The sequence below is a fragment of the Benincasa hispida genome, chromosome 2 (genome assembly GCF_027475165.1).
Source record: "Benincasa hispida cultivar pf3 chromosome 2, pf3_genome.v1.1, whole genome shotgun sequence".
Lineage (NCBI taxonomy): Eukaryota > Viridiplantae > Streptophyta > Magnoliopsida > Cucurbitales > Cucurbitaceae > Benincasa > Benincasa hispida.
Window position 1 is genome coordinate 6018809 of NC_143479.1, and position 25727 is coordinate 6044535.

The 25727-nt window shown below is 30.7% G+C and overlaps 1 protein-coding gene across 3 annotated transcripts; it reads right to left on the reverse strand.

The window, feature by feature from the left end:
* Positions 1-2387: 2387 nt before the first annotated feature.
* On the reverse strand, positions 2388-4017 carry LOC120070683 (putative F-box protein At1g53550). 3 transcript variants are annotated; one of them, XM_090310576.1, is made up of 3 exons: positions 3771-4017; positions 3554-3701; positions 2388-3476 (listed from the first exon to the last, which is right to left on the reverse strand). In XM_090310576.1, exon 3 carries the CDS (start codon positions 3461-3463, stop codon positions 2516-2518), a length of 948 nt encoding a protein of 315 aa, XP_090166702.1. In that variant the 5' UTR covers positions 3464-3476; positions 3554-3701; positions 3771-4017; the 3' UTR covers positions 2388-2515. The 3 variants fall into 3 exon arrangements, with proteins under 3 accessions (XP_090166702.1, XP_038878453.1, XP_038878454.1); XM_039022525.2 differs by having other exon boundaries at positions 2388-3701; XM_039022526.2 differs by having other exon boundaries at positions 2388-3694; positions 3771-3983.
* Between the last annotated feature and the right edge of the window lie 21710 nt (positions 4018-25727).

The window sequence follows — 25727 nt, forward strand, 5'->3', positions numbered from 1 at the left end:
TGTTGGGGCTTGATCTGAAAGTAGCAATTCACCATCTCACAATCAAACAAGGGTGTCGACCTATTAAGCAAGCTCAGCGACGCTTTCGACCATAACTTATTTCTCAGATCGAAGTTGAAGTCAATTAGTTCATTGAAGCACGGTTTATCTGTGAAGTCAAATACCCAACGTGGATAGCTAAAATTGTCCCCGTTACAAATTGAGATTGTCCAGTTTATGTCATAAATGATTTGAGAAAATACGTGTATATTTGAAAATTAATCAACAATAGCAAAGCATAAAACTAAAAAAATAAAATAAAAAAATAAAAAACAAACAAAAAAAAATAGAACTAATCTCATTCACAGAAAAATTGTATCAGATCCTCCAACTCAACTCAACTCAACTCTGCACAACAAACACAGACAATAATTATCAACTCAACTCAACTCTACACAACAAACACAGACAATAATTACCAACTCAACTCTGCACAACAAACACAAATAATTTAACTCCCCAGATAATTAAACTTTCCGGATAATAATTATCAACTCAACTCTCTACTTTTATCACATACCAAACACACCCTTAGTGAATTGTTTTAACTTTCACTGAGGTTCCTACGTTTTTAGTTATGAGGTTTGAAAAGTAGTTATAAATGCTTCCTGAGTACAAAATGACTATTAATTGGCTAATGAGAAATTGATATGGCAAATACTTGTTGATTGGATTTGATGATTTGGCAAATTATATTAATATTATATTTAAGTTTGAGTGGTTGAACAATAAAGTAAGCTATCTCCATTTTTCTCTGATCTCGTTTAACAAAGTTTATGCTCTAACTTTTGATCACTATGAATAAAAAAGTTGCTAGCATTTTTTTTCACTAAGTTTCAAAATTTTGTTCAATTTTTTCAACCTCACATGAGAAGTTTTTGCTTAAAATATCATCATCCTAAACATAATCGATATTTGATATGCTAATATTAATCTTTGGAAGAGGTTAGTACTCTCAAGTTTGTTGGGAAAAATTATATATATAGAACTGAAGCAAACTGATTATACCTCAGAAACAATACATATAATATTTAAACTCAAACGAAACCCAAATGGTGTAACAAGGCTTAGATATGAAAATAACCAAAGACTTAAAAGAATCTCAAAACCTTTGGAGACTTAAAACGTAGTCGTACGTAGTCGAGACACGCTTCTGATAAGCATTGTCCTGAAGGCAAATATTCGTTCTACACGGGTTGCAAGTATACTACAATGATCATCTCAACAGGATACAAATACTAACTTCGATATAACTGCAACCTCGAACTACTCGAATATGGTAGAACTCTTGGATATTTGCTCTCAACTCAACTCAAGAACAAAAAAAAAAAAAAAAAATGAGAGAACTCTTCACTTTGGAATGAGATATTACAAATGAAGAATCAAGTTGCTATTAATAGGCTACAAACTTAGTAACTCTCCAAAATACAAAAAATTAAAACATTTGTCAATTTTAACTTAATTGAATTGTTATTTATGATAAAAATCAAATATAACTCATTCAAATTGAAGAAACTATAAATTTTAATTTTCAAACATGTTAAATTTATATATAAAACATCATTTTAATTTAAAGTTTCAATCCAAATTGAAAGTTTCTATACAATATATTAATCTACATAATTAAATCCAATTTTATGTTTTAATATTCAACTATTTCACTTTCTTTCGCTATGTTTTCCTTACTCATTGTTTTGACTTCTGCCATTGGTTCTACAACTAGTTGTAATTATTATGTCAATATATATTATATAAATGTATTTGTATACACACACATTACATATAATATATTACTACATCGGATTCAATTAAGACTACATCGTTGTGGTCTCCTATTTTATTTGGTCTTTGTCTACTCAATAAACTCAATGTCCTTACGTTCGAGAGCCTCGAAACACTCCTTGATAGCTTTAAAATATGTCATATATACAACTCAATATTAGCAATGACACGATAAAACACGATATATACAACTAATACTAATATACAACACTTGTATCAAATGAATAGTTCATTATGTTAGATTTTTATGTCCCAATCTTCCATTTTATTAACATAATATCTCCACTCTATCGACACATTAACGTCCAAAATCTCATTACATCAAGTAAAAATATGACACGTTCTTCCATATTTTGAGAGTCATAGGAGAAATGATTTTTATAAACATAGAAATTACAAAATCAATATATATTAGAAACCCAAATGCATCTATCCCTTCGATTAAGTTTTGTCTTTTAAAATCCTTAATAGAAGAAGCATTTCAAAAATAGGGAGACATTTTAAAGAAACTGGTAGATATATAAGAAGACTGTGAAATTGAAGTAATCTCGTGAACAATTGAAAGATAAATAAGAAACAAACATATTTTTAAAGATTAAAAAGTTGAATTATTGGACAACTAAACTCAAATCTCGTGAAGTAATCCTAATTAACAAAAATAACTACATATAGATAGATAAATAAGAAACAAAGTTTAGGCACATCCAAGCAAAATGTTGTGGAGAGAATTGAAATTGAAGGTTTCGATAGGAAAAACCTTAAAATGTTTCTCAATTTCAACGTCTTGATCCGTCAAAACTTGTGTCGTTCCAGTATTGGGGTCACACAAGAGGAACACAAGTCCACCAAGGAGACACAAGAACTTCCCATCTTCACAGATTTTGATAGGTTGAAGATTAATTAAACTTCTTGAATGCTGAGGTAGATGTTTAGAAAACCTCAGATTTAGTTTAGGAAGAACAAATAGTATAATGCACGAAAAAACATCTTGTTCCATCTTCCACATTTGGTACTGATCTTCGTTCTCAAGAGTGGTTAGATACAAAGCGCCATTAAGGGCTCCGAAGAAATATGCCAAACGGAATTGGTTGTGTTGGGGAAGAGAACATTGATTCAATTTGTAGTCTTCTAAATCCAAACAGTATATGACATCCTTATGGGCTTTAAGTAGTAGCTGTTGATCAGTTCCAACCCAATAAAGGGCGCCATTGAAGTAGTAAGCGCCGTCTGTTTGGATGGAAGTAGGGAGAAAACCAAGAGGACGAAGACGAGGACAAAGCGTCTCAAATGCATAAATCTCGATCGAGGTTGAAGAAGGTTGAAAAGAAGAGTGTTTATATGTAAATCTAACTATTTTGAACTGCTTTGTGTTAAGACTAAATCCAAAGGCGTAAGAGTAATTATCATGTCTATTGCCAGTATCGGAAGAAACAACGAGATACTCATTTGTGAAGGGATTTAATATGCAAATTTTTGTTCGTGAATATTCTATTAGATCATAAAACTTGAAGAAGCGAAAAGAACACAAGAGGAGTCCATGACAGCAACAGAGAATTTTGGAGGAGGCGGAAGAATATTTAGGATGGAAGGTAAAAGAGGCAAGGCTGTTCATCGCTCCCATATGTTTAGGGTCGAAGTCCATACAATGGATGTTTCTGGAGTCGGGAGAAGTTTGAGCAAAAAAAAGATTGGAATCAAACTGAACAACAATATTGTTCCATGATTTACATACCTGACGGCAAGCCTGTAAATCCACGATGGAGAGTTTGGAGAATATTAATTGATGAAGAATATGATCAGGTGGAATCTCCCAATTTTTGTTGCTACTCTCCATTTCCTGCTTCTTCTCCATCTTTCTCCTTTTCTTCTCCATCTTAATCCTGCCAAATTGTAGCACAGGAATTTCAAAGAAGAAGAAATTCTAAACCCTAATTATACTCAGATCTCACCTTTGCTGGACAAGGAAGCAAGCAACAGGGGTTGATGCTAGAGGGAGGTGCTTCTCGGCTTAGGTTTAGTTAGGTCAAATCTTACGCATAGACATTCTCTTTGAAAAGACGAATCTTAGATTAAATCTTCCCTTTTTTTTTTTTTTTTTTGAACGAGAGATCTGAAGCTATAGAATTTGGCAGATTTGAAATTATATCTCTTCAATATGTATATAATAGGGAAATTTGATGGGTGGCAAAATAAGAATGATAAAAATAAAAGAGTATGCCATATACTTTTTAAACTTGTAGATATAACGATAAAATCAATTTTTAATTTCCGTCTATACAAATGTTGTTTTTCAATTTTTGAATCTTATTCTTCTCTCTCAATCACCGTTTTTCTTCTCTCTTTAACACAATCCTAAAACACTCATCATGTATATATTTTTTCAATTTTATTTGCATGTCAATTTTTTCATCTTTCTCACCTATTATATTTTATTTTTGTTTGATTTCTTTTTTTCTTTTTGATTTTTTGTTCAATAATAGGAAACTTTCGTGTTTTGTTTTAATATTCTTTGGTTCAATTTAGTGTCTTTTTTTTTTTTTTTCTGATTTTGGTTTTGATGAATTGATTTGTTGTATGATTTTAAATCAAGTTTTAATTTTTCTATTTACTTCAAATTTTGTATATCAGTACTATATCTAACAACAATCAACATGTCAACTATATCAACACTACATCTAACAATAATCAACATTCAATTAGTAATATATATTGAAGTAAAGCATACATATTTCATTTTATAAGTATAATATTTTAAGTGTATCAACAGTATATCAGATATAAGAAATGAGTGTATGAGACATTAATAGGTAAATACTTAAACAAGACATGAGTATATTCATAATATATCTTATATCAATCGACATTGTATTTGGCACTATATATAACAATAACCAACATTCATTAGTACCTTATTATTTCGATGTAAACCGTATGTTTTATTTTATAAATATAATATCTATAATATATCTAACATCAATCAACATTCCAAGTGTATTAGCAGTATATCTAATAATAATAGACATTCAATCAATAAATGTGATTATCACTTATTTTAGTTTTTGTCACACATGGATACTTCCTACACTATTTTATCATTTTTTGTATTTTTTTTCTCCTTTTAGATAACGTATTACTTAATATAGTACCTAATATGAAGTATATCAATGCAGTATTCATAAACATCATTTTAGATATATCACTTAATAGATATCCCAAATTTATTAACGAAATATATCAAGGTCACTTTGAAAAGTGTGCATGGGACGGGTTTTTCCTTTTGTTGGATGTACAATTGATGGAAACTTTTTTTACATTTTTCATTTTTCATTGGAATGGATTGAGCTTACTTTACCATTTTGCAAAACAAAAAAAGTAATAACACACGGGCATAATTTTGCAAACATATTTTTGCTAATTATGCAATTGCCCCTATTTAATATATGTATAAGTGTAAAATACGCGTTTGGTTCGAGATAACTATAAGGGTCTATTTGGTCATTGAAGTTTCAAAATGGATACTTTTAATCTGAGGTTTGAAACAAAGTTCGAATAGTCCTGGACTTAGTTGAGTAACGGATTAGTGACGAAGATTATTTATTGATTACATGGCAAAATATATTAAATTTTTATTATTTTCTGGATGATATGGACTGAAAATGACAATGGCCTCATCTTCCTCACTCTCTACTGTCCTCTCTAGCAAACTTTCCTTGTCGCCACTATTATTGTCCTTATTTCTGCTCGTTGGTCGACGCCACTAGAAATGCCAAGTCTAGACATCGAAGACCCTCTTTCCATATCTAGAACATCATCGCTGCTGTGACTTTCAGATATGGAAAGATGAACGAAAGGTTTTGAATGTTTCTCTATCTAATACTTTGGTGGCTTAGCTTGATTAAAAGTTCCATCATTGTCATTGCTTTCTCGTAAGACAAACACTTTCTCACAGGTAAGAAGGACATCAGAATGAAAGTGATTGAATCCGAATTCTTGGCCTTCATTCTTTCTCGTTTTCAAATTGTTGCATAAAACGTAAATAGTTGATATTTCTCCACACAAACAAAAAACTAAATTAATATTTGTTAAGGAAAAGCCTATAGTTGAACATGTCAGCAACAAAGCCACCCTGGCACCTCAACCAAATATAGTCAGCAGCTGAAGTGGACTGCTTGTGTGGCTAACAGAAATTGGTTAGGAGAATATTTTGGTGGTGTGAGGACCACCTCTCCTTGGCTAACACTTGTACACATATATTCTTTATTATTTCTCATTTATTCTTGCCTAAATATCCTTAGGCGTGGGCTGTATATATTAAATGCCTTACTGTATTGAAAACATTAACCGAGTATAATTAATATACAAAGAATACCAAAGGTCTTCTTCATCTTTGTCTCTCTCTGACCCTTCGCCTTCTGCCTTAATTTGGTATCAGAGTCATTATGGCCAACGCTAATATTAATGGCATCCCAATCATTAACCCTAGCAGCTCGGTGTTTAGTAGCCTTCCTTTGAATCAACTTCTGAACCAGATCATTTCGATGAAATTGGATCGGAACAATTTTCTCCTATGGAAGAATCTCGCACTACCGATTCTGAGCAGCTATAGGCTTGAAGGTCACCTGATCGGCCAAAAGACTTGTCCCTCGATGTATCTTCAAATGTCTATAGGAGGAGAGTCTAATACTGTGGGAGCTGCAAGTGTCGATGTCAGTGAAGTTACTGTTGGAGCATCCTTGTCTGAAGGTGGCTCAAGTGGGAGTGTCGGAGCTTCGAGGTCCATAAAGTTTCCGGAGGTAAACCCTTAGTATGAAGCTTAGATGGTCGTCGACCAACTCTTGCTCGGTTGGTTGTACAACTCAATGACCCTTGAAGTTATCGTCTAAGTAATGGGGTGTTCGTGCATGAAGGACCTATGGGACAGCATTCAACAACTTTTTGGAGTCCAATCCCGTGCTGAAGAAGAATATCTCAGACAAGTATTTCAATCTACTCGCAAAGGTAACATGAAAATGGAAGAGTATTTAAGAGTTATGAAGAACAATTCTGATAAACTTGAGTAAGCTGGTAGCCCAGTTTCCACAAAAGCTTTGATGTCACAGGTTCTCTTAGGTCTAGATGAGAAGTACAATGTTGTGGTAGCAACGATTCAAAGCAGAGCAGAGGTATCTTGGCTTGATTTGCAGTTCGAATTGCTCCCGTTTAAGAAACGCCTAGAACATCAAGCTGTACAAAAGACCTCTATTGGTTTCAACCACAATGCTACTGTTAATGTAGCCAATACCAGGGGACCTATTGTCAGCAATAGTAAAAAACCTCAGAATGGTGCTAATAACAATGGAAATCAGAGGGGTGAAGGCAATAAAGGACGAGGAAGAGGTCGAGGCAACAAACTGATGTGTCAAGTGTGTGGTCGACTTGGTCACATTGCCTATTACTGCTATGGACGCTACAATAGAGAGCTTGCACCACCCAATTTCTCACAAAACAAAGGAGGAAGCAACTTTAATCCATAACAAAACAAGGGACCTTCTCAAACTCAATTAGCCCTAGTGATCTCACAGAATGCCCATCCCTTTACTGCCACCCCTGAGACACTTACTGACCCTAGTTGATATGCTGACAGTGGAGCCTCAAGTCATGTGACAGCTGATTGTGGCAATCTAGGAAGTTCAAATGAATATGGAGGTAAGGACTCTGTTGTTATTGCAAATGGTGACAGCCTTAACATTTCACATATTGGTGATGCTTGTTTATCTAGTAGTAAAGCCAGCTGAAACTAAAAGATATGTTGTGTATGCCCAATATTGCCAAAAACTTAGTGAGTATATCCAAGCTTACCAAAGATAATAACATATTTATTGAGTTTCATGATGGTTTTTGTCTTATCAAGGACAAGGGTACGAGGCTAGTCATACTGAAGGGACAACCTAGAGATGGTTTGTATGAGCTGAGAGGTGTGCAAGTTTGCTCGATTGAAGATCAACTGAAGGAGTCTGGTCAGTGGCAGTCCTTGTACAAAAATAATAAGTTGTCTGCCTTAACAGTGTCAAAGTCTAGAAAAGTGTCCAAAAATATGTGGCATAAACGCTTAGGTCATCCCTCTCTAAGAACACTTGAGTAGTCTTAAAGCAATGTAATCTTCCTACAAACATCAATAAAGAGATTGAATTTTGTGATTTCTGTCAATATGGAATGTCTCACTCTCTTGCGTTTCCTAACTTTAAATCTCGAGCCACTAAGCTGTTTGATCTAGTTCATACTGATTTATGGGGACCTGCACCACTTGTATCTACTGGTGGTTATAAATATTATGTCATATTTGTTGATGATCACAGCCGGTGTACGTGGATTTATCCTTTAAGGTTGAAGAGTGACACTTTAGCTACCTATCAACACTTCACTATTATGGTCAAAAGACAGTTTGATACTACTATTAAAATGCTTCAGTCTGACAATGGGAGTGAATATGTCAAAGTACATCAGTTTTGTGGACAACAGTGAACTATCTCTAGGTATTCTTGTCCTTATACCTCTGCACAAAATGGCAGAGCTGAAAGAAAACATAGGGATATTGTGGATAAAGGCCTCACAATGCCTACTTAAGCCTGTCTACCTCTTCATCATTGGTGGGATGCCTTCATGTATGCTACCTACCTCATCAATGGTTTATCAATTGTTGTACTTCAAGGTAAGTCTCCACTTGAACTCCTATCAGGTAAGAAGCTTGACTTTGAGTCTCTAAAGGTATTTAGCTGTGCTTGCTTCCTTCGTCTGAAGTGCTATAACACTCGTAAATTTAACTATCGTACAGAAAAGTGTGTATACCTAGGACCTAGTTTGCATCATAAGAGTTATAAATGCTTAAATGAATCTAGAAGAGTGTTTATTTCTAGACATGTTGTGTTTAATAAGCTTGATTTTCCCTTCAAGTCTACTTTTACCAACTCCTGTACAACAAAGTTTCCATACACTTTGGCTTCCCTCCATCAACCCAGCCCCTTCTATGCCTACACTACCCCTACCAAAGCTATCTTCCGCAGGTCCATCTGTTGTGCCCGCACCCTCTCTCTTTCCTCTACAGAACACTAGTCCCTCCTCCTCTACCAACACTCCATTACTGCCCATGTCTCCTACACACAACCCTCAACCAACCCCTCCCTTACAGCATCAAATCAACCCTCCCCTGGCCACATCTACCTCACCAACCGATACTTCTTTACCACAATCACATTCTTATACGGCCACTGCCTCACCAGAAACAACAGCCTTACCATTACCTCCTCTTCTACTTTCCACACATTCGATGATAACTCGTGGGAAAGCTGGGATATTCAAGCCTAAAGTACTGCTCATTAATTCCTCAAGGGACTGGTCAACTACAAAACCAACTTGTGTTAGTGATGCCCTCAAAACACCATAATGGAAGGAAGCAATAGATGCTGAATGTGCTGCCCTGCTAAAGAATGATACTTGGTGCCTTGTTCCATTCTCGTCCTCCTACAATGTTGTTGGTACTGTTGGGTTTGATGCCCTAAAGTCTCGTGTCTTGTAGCTTGTAAACAGTATGTACGAACGCTTGTGTTGTTAATATATGATATTTACTTCACATCTTGTATTTTGCTCGGTTAATTGTTTTATTTGTTTTACCACAAACCAATAAACATAAAATCCCTGGTTATCTGTATGTGACTCAAGTATGTATGTGGTGACATACAAGTATATCATGTCTTGAGTGATAACCAAAATAGTCTATAGTATATGGATACAGGAGGGAACCCTTATCCTAGTAATGCTACGGACGCAACCCACTTTGTGAAATGGTCACAAGTGTTGTGACTTGTCATAGATAGTCTGATCCTGATCATTTGTGTTGGGGACATGCGAGCGGGGGCGTCCTATACAAAGAGTTTGTATAAGACTTGACCACGAAGCGTTAACGTCTCATTATATAACATCGTTCATGACAGAGACTTCACTTCACTAAGATGACCATAGGTAACATGACCTCAATCCTGAGTGAGTTGGGAACTCTTGTCATTAAGGGCGGTCATTTGATTTGTATGGGTGCGAGTGGCTAGGTCGCCGATTCAAACCTTCCATTTTGGGGATTCGTCTGATTTGGGAGCTGGGAACTCAGCTACACAAGATGGAATTCACTCTTCCCCGAGACAGGGGTAAGTAGATAGATGGCTCCCTTAAGGGCTGATTCCGAGGCTTGAACGATGTGGCGCCACACACCTTCTCTTAGCCTGAGAGATGTTCACACATAGTTGGACTATGTTGTATTGTTCATTAGATGAATCAGTGGTACTTAAGGAGTGAGATGTAATTACAGGGGGAAAAACGGTAAATTGACCCAGTTGTACTTACGAGCATCTGTGAAGGGTCATCGTATTCATGATCGGTTATATCCGATTGACATAAAAATATATCTGTGGTAAGAAGAGTTCAGCTGTTGGTCTTTAGTGGAATGTCTAACAGTTAACGGATGGTGGATCTCGTGGCTAAAGAGTTTAGTCAGCTATTCACGTACCGATGAAGCTTCGAGCCATAGGTCCATTAGGTCCCCTGGGTAGCTTGGATAAAAGTCGAGAACCAGTATTTGGGTTAATTTGAAATGTTCAAATTGACAAGAGGAAATTCGATTATATATGATATAATTGGAATGGTTAATTATATATGATAAAATTAGCAAATGCATGAGAAACATTATTTTGGAGGAAATTAGATAAATATGATTTATATCAAGTAGAGGAGAAAATACTATAGTAGATATGTGATATCAAACTATAGGATATAAATATAATATGATTATATTTATTTATTAATTGATTGATTAATTATATGATAATTAATCATTTTTCCACATTCGGACGTGGGTTAGTGGGCAACATCGGTTATGGTAATCGATGAGTTAAAATGAAAAAAAGTTTTCATTTTGGATGGTGCAATCAATATTGATTCTTCCGCCCAAAAAGATTTCGTGAAACGATCGCCCGAGAGCCTATACGATAGTTGCTTCTCCTCCTAAATGATCATTCACCTCGCGTTTTAACTAAATGATCGTATACGTTTTTCCTAAACGATCGTTCAGTATTTCATACACGATCATGTAGCTCCTCTATACGATAAGCACTTTTGCTATACGATAGCACTATTTTTTCTCCCACTTGCTTATTCCCTACACGACTCGTTTATCCTCTGTCCTCTACCAAATTCACCAAAGCCCACCCTTTAAGTTTTCACTCCGAGAATATCCGGGGCTCATTAGTGGTGGTGTCGTCCCCATTGCGTCGTTCGTGTTCGCATTGATCGTGCTGCTGCAGTCGACGTTCCCGTCGGGTGTTGGTAGATTTGTTGGAGGGATCCGCTGCATTGGGGTTCTGAAGTTCTGAAGTTCGAAGATAGTCTTCAACTGGTATGGAACCCTTTCCTTGTTAATTATCTTGTTCTGAGCATGTCGATAATTAGATTTATTTGCATAACTGCATGTGTTGAATGTATATAATTTGTATTTTGGTCACGGTGAGATCGAAGCGATCTTAACACGTTCATGGAACTCTCGGTATGAGATCCTTCAGGCACAAAGTGGGTGTTTAAGATCAAACGACATCCAGATGGCACTATCCAACATTACAAAGCTTGCCTAGTTGCTAAAGGGTTTTATCAAACACCTGGAGTAGATTTTTTTGAAACATTCAGCCCAGTGGTTAAGGCTTCAACGGTTAGAATTGTGATTACCATTGCAGTAGCTCAAGGTTGGCAACTAAGGCAGCTTGACTTCAACAATGCCTTTCTAAATGGCATACTTCAATAAGATGTCTACATGAGCTAGCCACCAGGGTATGCTGACCCTCACTATCCCAATCACGGATGCAAGCTCACGAAGGCCATTTATGGCCTAAAGAAAGCACCGAGGACATGGAATACCACCTTAAGAGATGCACTACTGTCGTGGGTTTTCCAAAATGCCAGGTCTGACACATCTTTGTATGTCTTTCGTAATGGTTCCTCTGCTGTGTTACTTTTGGTTTATGTAGATGATGTTATCCTCACCGACAATGACCCCCACATGATGAACAATCTAATAAAGATGTTGGATAGTCGGTTTTCCTTAAAAGACCTTGGGCCGCTACATTACTTCTTAGGTGTGGAAATTCATTATCTCGAAAATGGTGTTCTTCTCAGTCAAGAGAAGTATGTTGATGACCATGGCCAAGCTGAACGCCACTAATTCAAAACCAGCTCCCTCTCTGAGTGTGATGAATAGGCAACTCTCACTATGTATTTTCAATTTTTGAATCTTATTCTTCTCTCTCAATCACCGTTTTTCTTCTCTCTTTAACAAGATCCTAAAACATTCATCATGCATATATTTTTTTTCTATTTTATTTACATGTCAATTTTTACATCTTTCTCACCTATTGTATTTTATTCTTGCTTGATTTATTTTATTCTTTTTTATTTTTTTATTGTTTGATAATAGGAAATTTTTGTGTTTTGTTTTAATATTCTTTGGTTCGATTTAGTGTTTTTTTCTCTGATTTTGGTTTTAATGAATTGATTTGTTGTATGATTTTAAATCAAGTTTTAATTTTTCTATTTACTTCAAATTTTGTATATCAGTACGATATCTAACAACAATCAACATGTCAACTATATCAACAATAAATCTAACAGCAATCAACATTCATTAGTAATATATGTTGAAGTAAAACATACATATTTCATTTTATAAGTATAATATTTTAAGTATATCAGTAGTATATTAGATATAAGAAACGAGCGTACGAGACATTAATAAGTAAATACTTAAAGCAAGACACGAGTATATTCATAGTATATCTTATATCAATCAATATTGTATTGGCACTATATCTAATAATAACCAACATTCATTAGTACCTTATTATTTCGATGTAAACCATATTTTTATTTTATAAATATAATATCTATAATATATCTAACATCAATCAACATTCCAAGTGTATTGGCAGTATATCTAATAATAATGGACATTCAATCAATAAATTTGATTATCACTTATTTGACATAATTTTGCAAACATGTTTTTTTTAAAAGATATTGTAATTAAAGTGTGGGGTGAGGGAATTGAACCTCATATCTTGAGGCCGATAATATGAACACTATGCCAATTGAGCTATGCTCTTGTTGAAAGGTATTTGCAAACATGTTTTGTTAATTATGCAATTGCCCCTATTTAATATATGTATAAAAGTGCAAAATACACTTTTGGTTCGAGATAATTATAAGGGTCTATTTAGTCGTTGAAGTTTCAAAATGGATACTTTTAATCTAAGGTTTGAAACAAAGTTTGAATGGTCCTGGACTTAGTTGAGTAATGGATTAGTGACGAAGATTATTTATTGATTACATGGCAAAATATATTAAACTTTTATTATTTTCTGGATGATATAGACTGAAAGTGGCAATGGCATCATCTTCCTCACTCTCTACTGTCCTCTTTAGCGAACTTTCCTTGTCGCCACCATTATTGTCCTTATTTCTGCTCGTTGGTCGACGCCACTAGAAATGCCAAGTCTAGACATCGAAGACCCTCCTTCCATATCTAGAACATCGTCGCTGATGTGACTTTCAGATATGGAAAGATGCACGAAAGGCTTTGAATGTATCTCTATCTAATACTTGGTGGCTTAGCTTGATTAAAAGTTCCATCTTCGTCATTGCTTTCTTGTAAGACAAACACTTTCTCACAAGTAAGAAGGGCATCAGAATGAAAGTGATTGAATCCGAATTCTTGGCCTTCATTCTTTTTCATTTTCAAATTGTTGCATAAAACATAAATAGCGGATATTTCTCACACAAACAAAAAACTAAATTAACATTTGTTAAGGAGAAGTCTATAATTGAACATGTCAGCAACAAAGCCACCCTGGCATCTCAACCAAATACAGTCAGCAGCTGAAGTAGACTACTTGTGTGGTTAACAGAAATTGGTTAAGATAATATTTTGGTGGTGTGAGAACCACTTCTCCTTGGTTGACACTTGTATACATATATTCTTTATTATTTCTCATTTATTCTTGCCTAAATATCCTTAGGCGTGGACTATATATATTAAATGCCTTACTGTATTGAAAACATCAAGCGAGTATAATTAATATACAAAGAATACCAAAGGTCTTCTTCATCTTTGTCTCTCTCCGACCCTTCGCCTTCTGCCTTAATTACATTTTCTTTCACAAATTAACTTCAATCTCTCACAAATTCCAACATACACATGCCATATTTTACCCCAGTTTGATGAAATTGTAGGGTGGTGGGTTGTGGAGGAGGAAGCCATGTCACTTTTCCATTAGTCAACTAAGTCCAAAAACCATTTAGAACTTTGTTTCCAAACGTCCAGACTAAAAGTGTCCATTTTGAAACTTCATGACTAAATAGACACTTACATCAATCCTCAAGAACTTATAAGTATATTTTGTACTTCTTTTTAATATATATATATTAGGAGATATAATTCCAAATCTCTCCCTCATCTCCTCTCAAAATTTTCAAAAGTTTTAAAAATACTTTTAAAAATTTCATATATATATATATATATATATATATTCTTATCATTAGTTTTGGATGAAAACCGTTAAAATTTTGTTTAAAAATACTAATGAACTTTCAAAAGTTTCAAAAATATCCTTAAATTTAAATTATTTTTTAAAAAAATAACTCTAATCTTTAATAAATAAATAAATAAATATGCTCCTACCATTAGTATAGTGACAAATTTCTTTGAATTTTTCTTGAGTTTGAAAAGAACTAATTTTAAAATAAATTATATAAATATCCTCATTATTTTGCATATAGATACTCTCAACTTCTTCCAAAATTTTCAATTCTTACACCAATTTTCTCAAGAACCAAAATAAGAAATATGGAGTTAAAGCATAAAATCTCACAAAATTTCAAAATCAAAATCTATCCCTTAAAGCATACTAAAATAATAAATAGTCAAATAAAAAAATATATATTTGGCTATTAATGCACATTCAATTACTAAAGTACAATTTTGTTCAAAAAATTAAAGTCCTAAAACCTCGTAGTAACTTTATTATAGTAAAATTATTTTAAATGACAAAACTGTTGAAAATATTTACAAACAATAACAAAATATCATTGCGATAAATCGTGATAGACTACTATCTATGTCATGATAGAGTAAAATATTATTGCGATAAAGGTATGTTTTCAATTATAGTAAAATAAACCAAAATATTTATAAAAAATATAAAAAATTCACTGTCTATCTATTAGACACATGTAGTAAATTTTGCTATTCTTTGTAAATACTTAGACACAGATAATAATCCATCACGGTCTATCGCAGATCAACAACAAAATTTTACTATTATTTGTAAATATTTAGACATATAATAATCTATCACGATCTATCGTAGATAGACATTAAAATTTTGCTATTATTTATAAATATTTTAGTTCATTTTACTATATTTGAAAACATTCATTTATTATACTCTTTATTTTTATTATAGTCCATTACCTTTAAAAGTTTCAATATGGTTCTTGGAGATGGTGTTAGTCATGATGTCTTCGACGTTTAGAAATAGTTCTTGTAATCTTACCTAAAATTTTTAAACCTAAAGAGTCCTTTTCTCCTTCTTCTTTTCTATTAAACAAGTGAGGAAAAACGATTCAATTTATTTATTATTTTTTCAAAAAAAAAAGTTGGAGAACCCTTGACAATGAAAGATCAAATGCATTTTTATTCGATAGATTATGGACCTGTTTGAACTGACTTGAGTAAAGTGTTTTTCAAAAAACTCATTTCTATGTAAATTGACATTTTGGAAAATATAAAAACAAGATTTCTATCCCGAAAATGCCTAAACATAAAATAAGTAATTAAACTATATTATAATTATCTGAAAAAAAAAATGGATAGATATTTCCTTCCCACCTATCAATGGAATTACACAATATTTTAATGCCAAATCCAATCCAAAATTTCAAAATACCTTAAATAAAGGAATAAAAATATAATCTAATAATTCAAAGCAATAAAAAACGAAGGAAGATTTAATTGAAAATCAATTGAAGCAATAATTAGTAAATTATACAAAAAAAAAAAAAAAAAAAAAAAAAAAAACACCAGAGTTCACACAAATACAATGTAACAAACAAACCTAATGCAAATCAATATGAAAAAAATAAACGTAATTTAACAAATATAACATGTATACTACCTTGATATTATGGTTTAAACTCCAAACACTAATAATTATGGAAAAATGGAAAAACGATCAAAAATAATTATGGAGTAAAAAAAAAAAGCTTTATTCAATAAATACAACGTCTATACACTTCCACTTCCTCAATATTGACAATTGTATACCAAAATAATGAAACCTACAACCGTAAAAAGCAACCTACATCTAACATCTCCCAAACCATTATTAATCAAAATCTTTTCACCATATTAACCGTACATCTTCCCCAATCATCCTTAACCATTGTCTAAACCCTTTCAAACCCATCATCTATCTATATCATTAATCTATAATCCTTTCTTTTCTTTAAAAAAACTATCAAATCTAAATTATAAATGAAATAAATTTGAGAGAAAAATGAAAAATGAAAGAGGTTAACAAAAAAAATGAGATTAAAAAGATTGTATGGGAGTCAAAAGAGAAGGTTACCTACAATGTCGGTTTTAAACCGACATTATAGGTATACCTACAATGTTAATTTAAAACTAACATTAAAGATCAGACTTAATTTTTAAAAATCAAAAACAAAAAATAAAATGATTACCAAACCGATCTTGGTTTTTAGATTTTACTAGTATACTAGAATGTGGAAGAAACTTTTTTTCAGACTAACATTAAACTTGACTCGTACAATAATACATAAACTATCCTTATTACCACTCACTTATGTAAGATTTTTCAAAAATAAAAAAAAAAAAATCTCGATAACATGTCAATAATTGATGTTAATTCTCTTAATTTGCTTATTAAGACAAAAGAAGTGAAACATCTATTGTTTGAGAACATATGAGTTTTGTGTATATTATTTGTTCTTTTAGTATAATTGTGGAATGAGGGATCAAACTTTTAATCTCGAGAGTGGAAGGCTACGTCGATTATCGAGCTCAGCTAACTTTTTTTTTTTTTTTTTTTTAACATTGGTTCAAGAACCAAAATATTTGATTGTATGCCATTAAAAAAATGTATGTAGATATTGGATGGTAGGTCGTTACCATTTGGTTGGTAATTTCTCAAATTTATTTTATATAATTTTGTAGTATAAATTAATGGTAAGTTTAGACAGCTAAATATATTTTTAATCATTATTATCAAATAAATAAATATATATATATATATATATATATATATATATACGTATACATATACATATAATGCATATTGATATATATATATATATATATACATACATATGTACAATTTCAGTAGTAAACAAAACCATTTTACAAAGTTCAATCGATGTAAAAACATCGTTTTAAGAAACCCTTTCAAAGCTTATTTTTCAACAAAGGTGATTTAACCATTGTATATTTACATTGAAATTTTGAAAAGAAAAATTAATTTTTGTTCCAGTCTACTAAGCAATTTAATTTTTGTTCTTTTGAATTTAAAATTTAACAAAATTTTAGACACATGGCATGCGTTATATAAACGTGTGAACGTGGAAGAAACTTTTTTTTGAATAATTTTATCCTTGTATATCTTATAATACATAAATAGGAAGTGGATATATATAGCAAAATTTAACAAAATTAAATAAGAATTCAAGCAAAACTTGTGCCCTGCACATGATGAGTCTTTTCGATATTTCTAATTTATCTTTGATGGTGTCTGGAACGTACTAAATCTATATTTACACATACTATATAGTTGTAATATGAAGTTATGAAATTTAGTTAATCTACATTTACACATACGATGTAATTATGATGTGAAGTTATGAGGTCTTATCCATCATTTTTACTAAGTCCTGATTTCATCAAGCTATTGCATCTTCATAATTTTTTTCCTACCAATTTTCGTATGTTCTAGTAATTAACTAATTTATACATAAAGTGTAATAGTAATATAAAGTTATAAGATTTTACTAATCTAACATTTACACATGCAGTGTAATCGTAATCTGAAGTTATGAAGATTTATGTAATGATCGACTTCTTAGAAAATAATTATTTTCTATCAATTCAAGTTTAGTTATGAAGTTTGTTTTTGTAATTTGTTTTGGGAATAAGTTCTAAATCGGATGGAATCAAATTTTGGATTATTTTGTTAAAGTTTTGGAGATTCTTCTTGATTTTTCTCTACCATTATTTATTCGGATCTATTTTTTGTTAACAGATAATCTAACATTATGTCATTGTTATATAAAACATATTATATAAGTGTTCATCCTGTCGATAGTATTTTTCTTCTCAAATATTTCTTTTGATCTATCATTTGTTTATTCAGTTTTTTCTTCCCAAATATTTGTTTCAATTTCTTATAAGATTATTTTTCATTATCTTTATGTATTTTTCCTATGTTTTTTTGTTTATAATATTGTTGTTTACACAATTTATACTTTTCAAATACAATGTAATTCCTTTTTGTGTTAGAAGTATTATATCAACTGTTACCCTATTTAAACCAATCTCTTATCATTTTTCGCAAACAAGCTTTTCTGCACTATTTACACATAAAGTGTAATAATAATATGAAACTAAGATATTTACCTAATCTACATTCAATTAATCCGGCATGGACTACATGAGCCTCTAGTAGTTAACTGGATAAATTGAGTTGTCGGGCATTCCTAGCCCATCAAACGAAATCGGTGGTTTCTTGGTCACGACAGCTAAAGCTAAAGTTTCATTTAAGAGCGTTTCCACGGGTAGAACTTCCTGAGACTTATAGTGATGTCTTCTATGTTCTAGTTTCAGCCTGGATCCTTGTATGCTAAAGTTGTCAAGCCCATTCTAGGATACTATTTCACTCGGTGGACAGTTGAATGATCAAAGCGAAATGCTTTAGGCAAACATCTATTGAGCATGTATAGCTTCTAAAATTCCTGGAGTCCTACGACAATATGCTTTGATTCAAAAGCCCTAGCTTGAATCCCTAGTAAGATTAGAGTATGGAATTCCTCCTCTCTTCCGTCCTAGTAACGAACATATGGAAAAGGGAATCTTTGTCCTACTATTCCTGACAATCATTCTTGTTTTTCGAAGGTAGCTAAAATATGCATTTTCTCTAAAAGTCAACAAGGATGGGTATTGCTTTGTTCTTAGCTTGGGGGCTTGATTCCCTCTAAGCACAACAATATTTCCCTCAGCTGCATATCCGTAAGGTGAATTTGAATTAGTTATCTCAAATTATTGGATTTTGTGTGCCTTTAATTTTGTTATTCTCAACTATAATTGATATAATTAAGAAGATAATTAATTAAAATTTATTTGATAAAAGATATGAAAATTTTTAATTTAAGTTGATAAAAGAATTAGAATTTGTAAATTTTGAATTTGAGAGGAAAAATGATAAAAACTTTTATATATATATATATATATATATATATATATATATATATCACATGATATAACATAAAATAAGTCGAGAGAAAAAATCAAAATAACATAAAATATGTTATTAAATAACCTAAAAACCCATTTATAAATTATTAAATAACTTGAAATAAATTAACAAAAAAAACCAAAATCAATCCCACTTAACCTGTCTATCGTCAGCTTGAAGCTGGCATCATTGCAGAAGGTAGCACCAATAAATATTTTATTCACTCTCTCTTAAGATCAAATTTTTTCTGCTATGGTGTATGTTGCGAGCAGAAGCTTTTTAAAATCCCTAATTTGTTTTGGTTTAGTATTAGAATTTTTTTATTTTTTTTCACAATTATGATATGTATTGGGAGCCGTGGAAGCTTTTCAAATTCCTAATTTGCTAAACTGTTTAGTTATAGTGAAATTGTGATTTTTCTTAATTGAGGGTAATTTTAAATAAGAAAGAGGAAAGCTTAGAAGTTATGACAGTAAGTAGAGAAATTTTTGTATAGTATATTTGACATAGACAACACATCTAGCCTTAGTAATTTTATACATAGTGAACCCTGGACAATAAGAGAATAATAAAGAATAGTTGTATTTTACATATGAAGTGATTGGGCTAATTAAGATTTTATACAACCAACGACCAACTATTCTCTCTTGGATTAGGTGATCAGCTCAACCTTTCTTCTTTTTTTTTTTTTTTTGTCTTGATTTGTTGTTGGGCCTGGGCTGGTCTCCTAATAATTTTGACAATTTCTCATTATTATTTTTTTATTTAATTCCGTTTTACTATTTTCATATTAAAAATATTTAACTATTTTTCCAATTTGTCTAATCAACCCTACATAAATCAGCCTTCAACTTGCCAACATGCCAACAAGAACGTAGTTCAATTGGCATAGTGTTTATTCTTTTGACTGTTCAAATTCAGATGTTGGAGTATGAAACAAAGTTGTCAATTTCTTTTTGTGTTCGTTAACCTATCATGTAGTTAGGATTGTTTTTACTATTATTATTATTATTATTATTATGTGAAGGTTGTTATACTTATTGAATAATTTTTTTCCTCCCAATTTTCTGTTAACATGTCTTCTAAATTTATTTTAACTTTTTTCATTTTAAGTTGTTTAAAAGTGATAATGTTAAAAAATCGTTAATGATATATTTCTTTAAATTTTAAATTGATTATTTATTGACATTTATATATTTATTTAGTATAATTATCTAATTTTATGTTATTATTATTGTATAAATATTATATTTAAATTTCAAATTTGATTATTTATTAGAAAAGATAATGAATATATTTAAATTGAATATTTAAATTTATATTATATATGTGGATAATTTTATTTATATTTATTTTTTTTCTATTAAAAATAATTAGCTTTTTAGGCCAAAATTTGGGTAATTTATTTTAAATTCAAATTATCATATAAAATTAATCATAATAAACAATTTAATGATAAAGTTAATTATTCATTTAAAATTTGCTTATATTAGTGATTTAAATTAATTGATATTTTACAAAAAAAAAAAAAAAAAAAAAAAAAAACAAAAGTAACGGGAAAAATTTCCTGACCCGATCCCTGCGAATTCGCATCCCGGCCCCGCTCCGCCCGTGGACATCTCTACCCGCAATTATCTTCCATTCTCTCTCAATCTAACCAAATTTAATTACAAACTCTATATTAATCAAGCTTGAATATAAAAGATTATTTATTTGCTATTTACAAAACTATTAGAATTCTAATTTCTTTTTACATTAATTCCATCATAATAAATTATAAATTAAGATAAATGCATAACTTTTAGAATTAGTTTATAAAAATAAATAAAAATTATCCCACATTTCCAAATAAATTCCATAAATAGAATATTTAAATCAAAATTTTTTTACTCACAAATTTCATATATAGAATAAATAACTATCGCATATCAAAACTTTTATAACTTCAAAAAGTTTTGTAACCTCTTCCATTCTGAGAATATTTATAAAATTATTTTCTTCTACTCATTTCAATTTGTTTTTTTTTCTTCTTCTTCATTTTTTATTTTTTCTTTATTTGTTTTTTTTTTTGGTTAATTCTTAATTACTTCCGAGTTTTTTAAAGTTATTTAATACGCTTAAATCGGAGAAAAACACTTAAAAATAATTTGAACAGTAACATATAGTTTGTATTTTATTTTTTAAAAATACATATAATTAAAGGTTAATTATTTTTACCACCAAATATCATTTGAATATATTATTTAACCACCATATGTATTCATAAATATTTCTTTAAAAAGTGCATTCATAAAATTGAATTGTCACGTTCATAGCACGTTTAAAAAACTAGTCTTCCAAAAAGAAAAAAAGAGATTAAACCTTCCACTCTCTCAACTCTAGAAAGAACAACATAGTAGAAAACATAAAATCAACAAATAATAATAAATAAATACATTCAAATCAATGAGTTTGACTAATGCTTCAAGCCAATGAGTTTGATTATTGTGTTGATACGAACAGATTAAAAGCAATCAAAGAAGAACGACAATCACAAACCTATCGATAAAGCAACACTGTTTAAAATTGTTTAACCAATCAACAATATTAGATATATATAATATCTCATTAATATATATATATATAAATCTATCAAAAACATTAAAAGATCTACCGTAAATTAAAAATGAAGCCTACTAAAATTATAAAAAGGTTGTTATCAAATATAAAAAAATGAAAGGAAATATTTACAAAATATAGCAAAATTTTAGAACTAACAATGATAGACACTAAGATGATGTTTGAAGGAATGAGTCAAACCATTGGCAGAATATATCTTCTTCGAGAACATGCGCTCCTAGTTGAAAAATATGTCAATTGGTACCACTTACCCAACAACTGTCTTTTATGTTTGAGGGACAATTCCATGTTGCTTGCCCATACCTCAGGATAATAAAAGTTATTTCCGATAGTTTTCTGGTTTTATGTTGAACTTTGAAGTTTGTCAAGAAAATCAGAGATAACAGTTGTAACAGGAGTTGAGTCTTGGAGTTTGTCAAGATGATGAGTTTTGTTGCATTGGTAGACAAGATCGAATGTTGGGATTGTGGAGACAAAACTCCATTGAGAAGCATCGGAATATGTATAAATAAATAAATAAATATATACATATATATATATGTAATTTTGAGTTTAGTCAAATTTAAAAGAAAATGCATTATTATTTACATATTGAAGTTCCTTTTGTAGTTATTGGGCTCAAGGCCCACTTTCTTCCAACACATTATATGTGTTTTAATGGAGGGTTAATGCAGCAACCGTAGGGAAAAAAGAAAAGGACTGATAAAAAATTTTGAAGGGACGCAAAAAAAAAATCTGAGCGCAAAACTATGGATTATTTGGAGAGAGTTTTGTAGTATCAGCTTTGATCTTTTCTACAATTTTTATCATAGTAGAATCTAAGACTGTTAGTAATCTCGAGTTTAGGGCAGACAATATATTTTTTTATGTCGTTTTCTTTTTCTCTACGTTTTAATTATTATTTTGATAATTTTATGATTATTTTTTTTTTTTTGCTCTAATTCGTGGAAGTGGAAATTTTAGATATAATTATTTTATTTATATCTAAAAATAAATTCCCAACAATATTAAGGTTTTTCCCATTGAATTCTTCAATTTGATTCTCTCTACAACATTTTGCTTGGGCGTGCTTAAACTATGGTTCTTATTTATTCCTTTATCTATCCATCTATCTTTAGTTATGTTTGTTAATTAGGATTTTATTTTTCTTTTAACAAAGTTTATGCTGAGTTGCAACATTCTCTTCTTCAATTCTCTCATTCTCTAAAGAAAGTTAATCTAGTTTGCTCCATAAACTTCAAAATAAATTTGGTTGCTTTTTCCATTCTAAAATCTCTCCGAAAACACCATAGTCATCAGAGAAACTAATCTTAAATTATGAGTAAGTATAAAATGTAGAAGGGATAAAGAAGCAAATAAAAAAATATTCTCTATAACTCCTCCTTTTAATATATTTTTTGTCCACAAGATTTGAGTTTAATTTGATACTTTAGTCACTTATATGATGATGTTTATTTATATTTTCTTTTATTAAATATAAGAAGTCTTTCCCTAAGTTTCAAAAATTTGTTCAATTTTTCAACATTTCAGAAATATGCTATATATTAGTTGTAATAATTAAATAATATGCTAATATTTAACTTTAAAGGAGGCTAGTAGTCCCATGTTTTTTCTTTCCTCATTGTTTTGATTTTCTGTTATTTATGGTGCAATCAATCATAAATATTTGGATAAAAATAGTCCTCGAAATTTGGAATTAAATTTTATTTGGTCCTTAAAATTTATCAAAATTTACAATTTTAGTCTTGAGATTTGGAAAATAATTCTAAATAGTTCCTGAATATAAATTGACCGTTAGTTGATGTGGCAGTTACTTGTTAATGATTTTGACATATTCCATGAATATTACATTAAGTTTTGATGGTTGAACAATAAAGTTAAGCTGTCTCCATTTTATTTTATCTCGTTTTACAAAGTTTGTGCTCTTTACTTTTGATCACTACGAATAAAAGAGTTGCTAGCATTTTTTTCTTCTTTTACTACCAAATAATTTCAACTCTCTAAAAAGAAAGAATTAATGGTGATTGCTTTGTAAGCTTCAACTCAAACTAAATTTTCAATTTAGTAATTTATTTAGACCATTAATATTCTCTTGTGGCTGTTCCCCACCATTTTTTTTAATACAGTAGAAATTTGGTTGTCGTTACCATTCTAAAATCTCTCACCATAGTCATAAGAGAAATTAATGTGGATATAGAATGTAGAAGGGATAAAGAAGAAAAAAAAATCATTCTACATATTCTCTCTTTTTAAGTCTGTTTAAATTTACTTAAAAAAATATTTTTCAAAAAACTCATTTTTGTTTAAATATTTTAAGAAAAGTTAGTTCAAAATACTTATTTTGAGTGATTGTCAAGCATCCCAATTTGAGTTTTGTTTGATACTAAAATCCCTTATGCCATGATGTTTTATATATGTATATTGTATTTGATTAAATATAAGAAATCTTTTGCTAATTTTGTTAAATTTTACTACCTCAAATAAGAAGTTTTTGCATAAAACATCGTCATCCTAAACATAATTGGTATTTGCTATATTTTCAATAAATATACACAATTATTTCAGAAATTTGCTGTGCTAGTATTAACCAGGAGGTTAGTACTCTCATAATTTCCTATCTTATTGTTTCAACTTCCCTTTGTTCATTGTGCAACTAAACATAAATATTATGTCAATCAAACAAATGCCAATACATGTTATATAAATATGTATGTGTGCGTATATATATATATATATACACACACACATTATATTATTGGATTCTATTAAGACTATTGTCGCTTCCTATTTTATTGGGTCTTTGACTCAATAAACACAATATCCTTTCATTCTAACGCCTTGATTCATTGCACCCAATAATTTAACAAGAACCGTTGTCCTTGATAGCTTTTAAAATATGTCATATATACAACTCAATATTAGTAATGACACAATAATACATAATATACAACACTTTTATCAAATGAATAGTTCATTAGGTTAGATTTCTTCGTCTCAAACTCCGATTTTATGAACACAATATTTCCATTAAATCGGCATATTAACTTCCAAAATTCTTATTATATCAAACAAAAATATGACACGTGTTCTTCCATATTTTGAAAGACAGAAATTGCAAAATCAATATATATTAGAAACATATGGAAAAGATTACATGTTAGAAATTCAAACCGTATCTGTCTTTCGGTTAATTTTGCCCTTTAAAATCCTTGATAGAATAAGTACTTCAAAACTAGGGAAACATTTTAATGAAATTAGTAGATATATATAAAGAGTGTATATGAGAAACCCTATTTGCATTTCTTATCAGAGATCCTTTATTGTCGTTTTTTTTTTTTCTGGTTTTTTCTGTTGAGCGTTTCAGTGAGAAAGAAAGTTATCCATGTCTTGTGTTCTAGAGTAATGTAATCTTTTTATTTTATTTATTTTTAAAAAAAAAAAAAAAAAAAAAAAAAAAAAAAAAAAAAAAAAAAGAAGAGCTTGAGTTAACTCCTATATTTAAATGTAGGGAAAGTCGAAGGAAAAAGGGAAAGGAACCGGAGTTGTATTGAAACACTATCGTCTGGTTGCAGCTTTTGTCAGGGTTTGATTGAAATGTAGGTAATAGATAAAAAAATAAAAAAAAGATAGAGGATAGAAATAATGTTTATAAATTAGAGAGAAGAAAAAAAGACCTCAAACGAAATATGATGATTGATC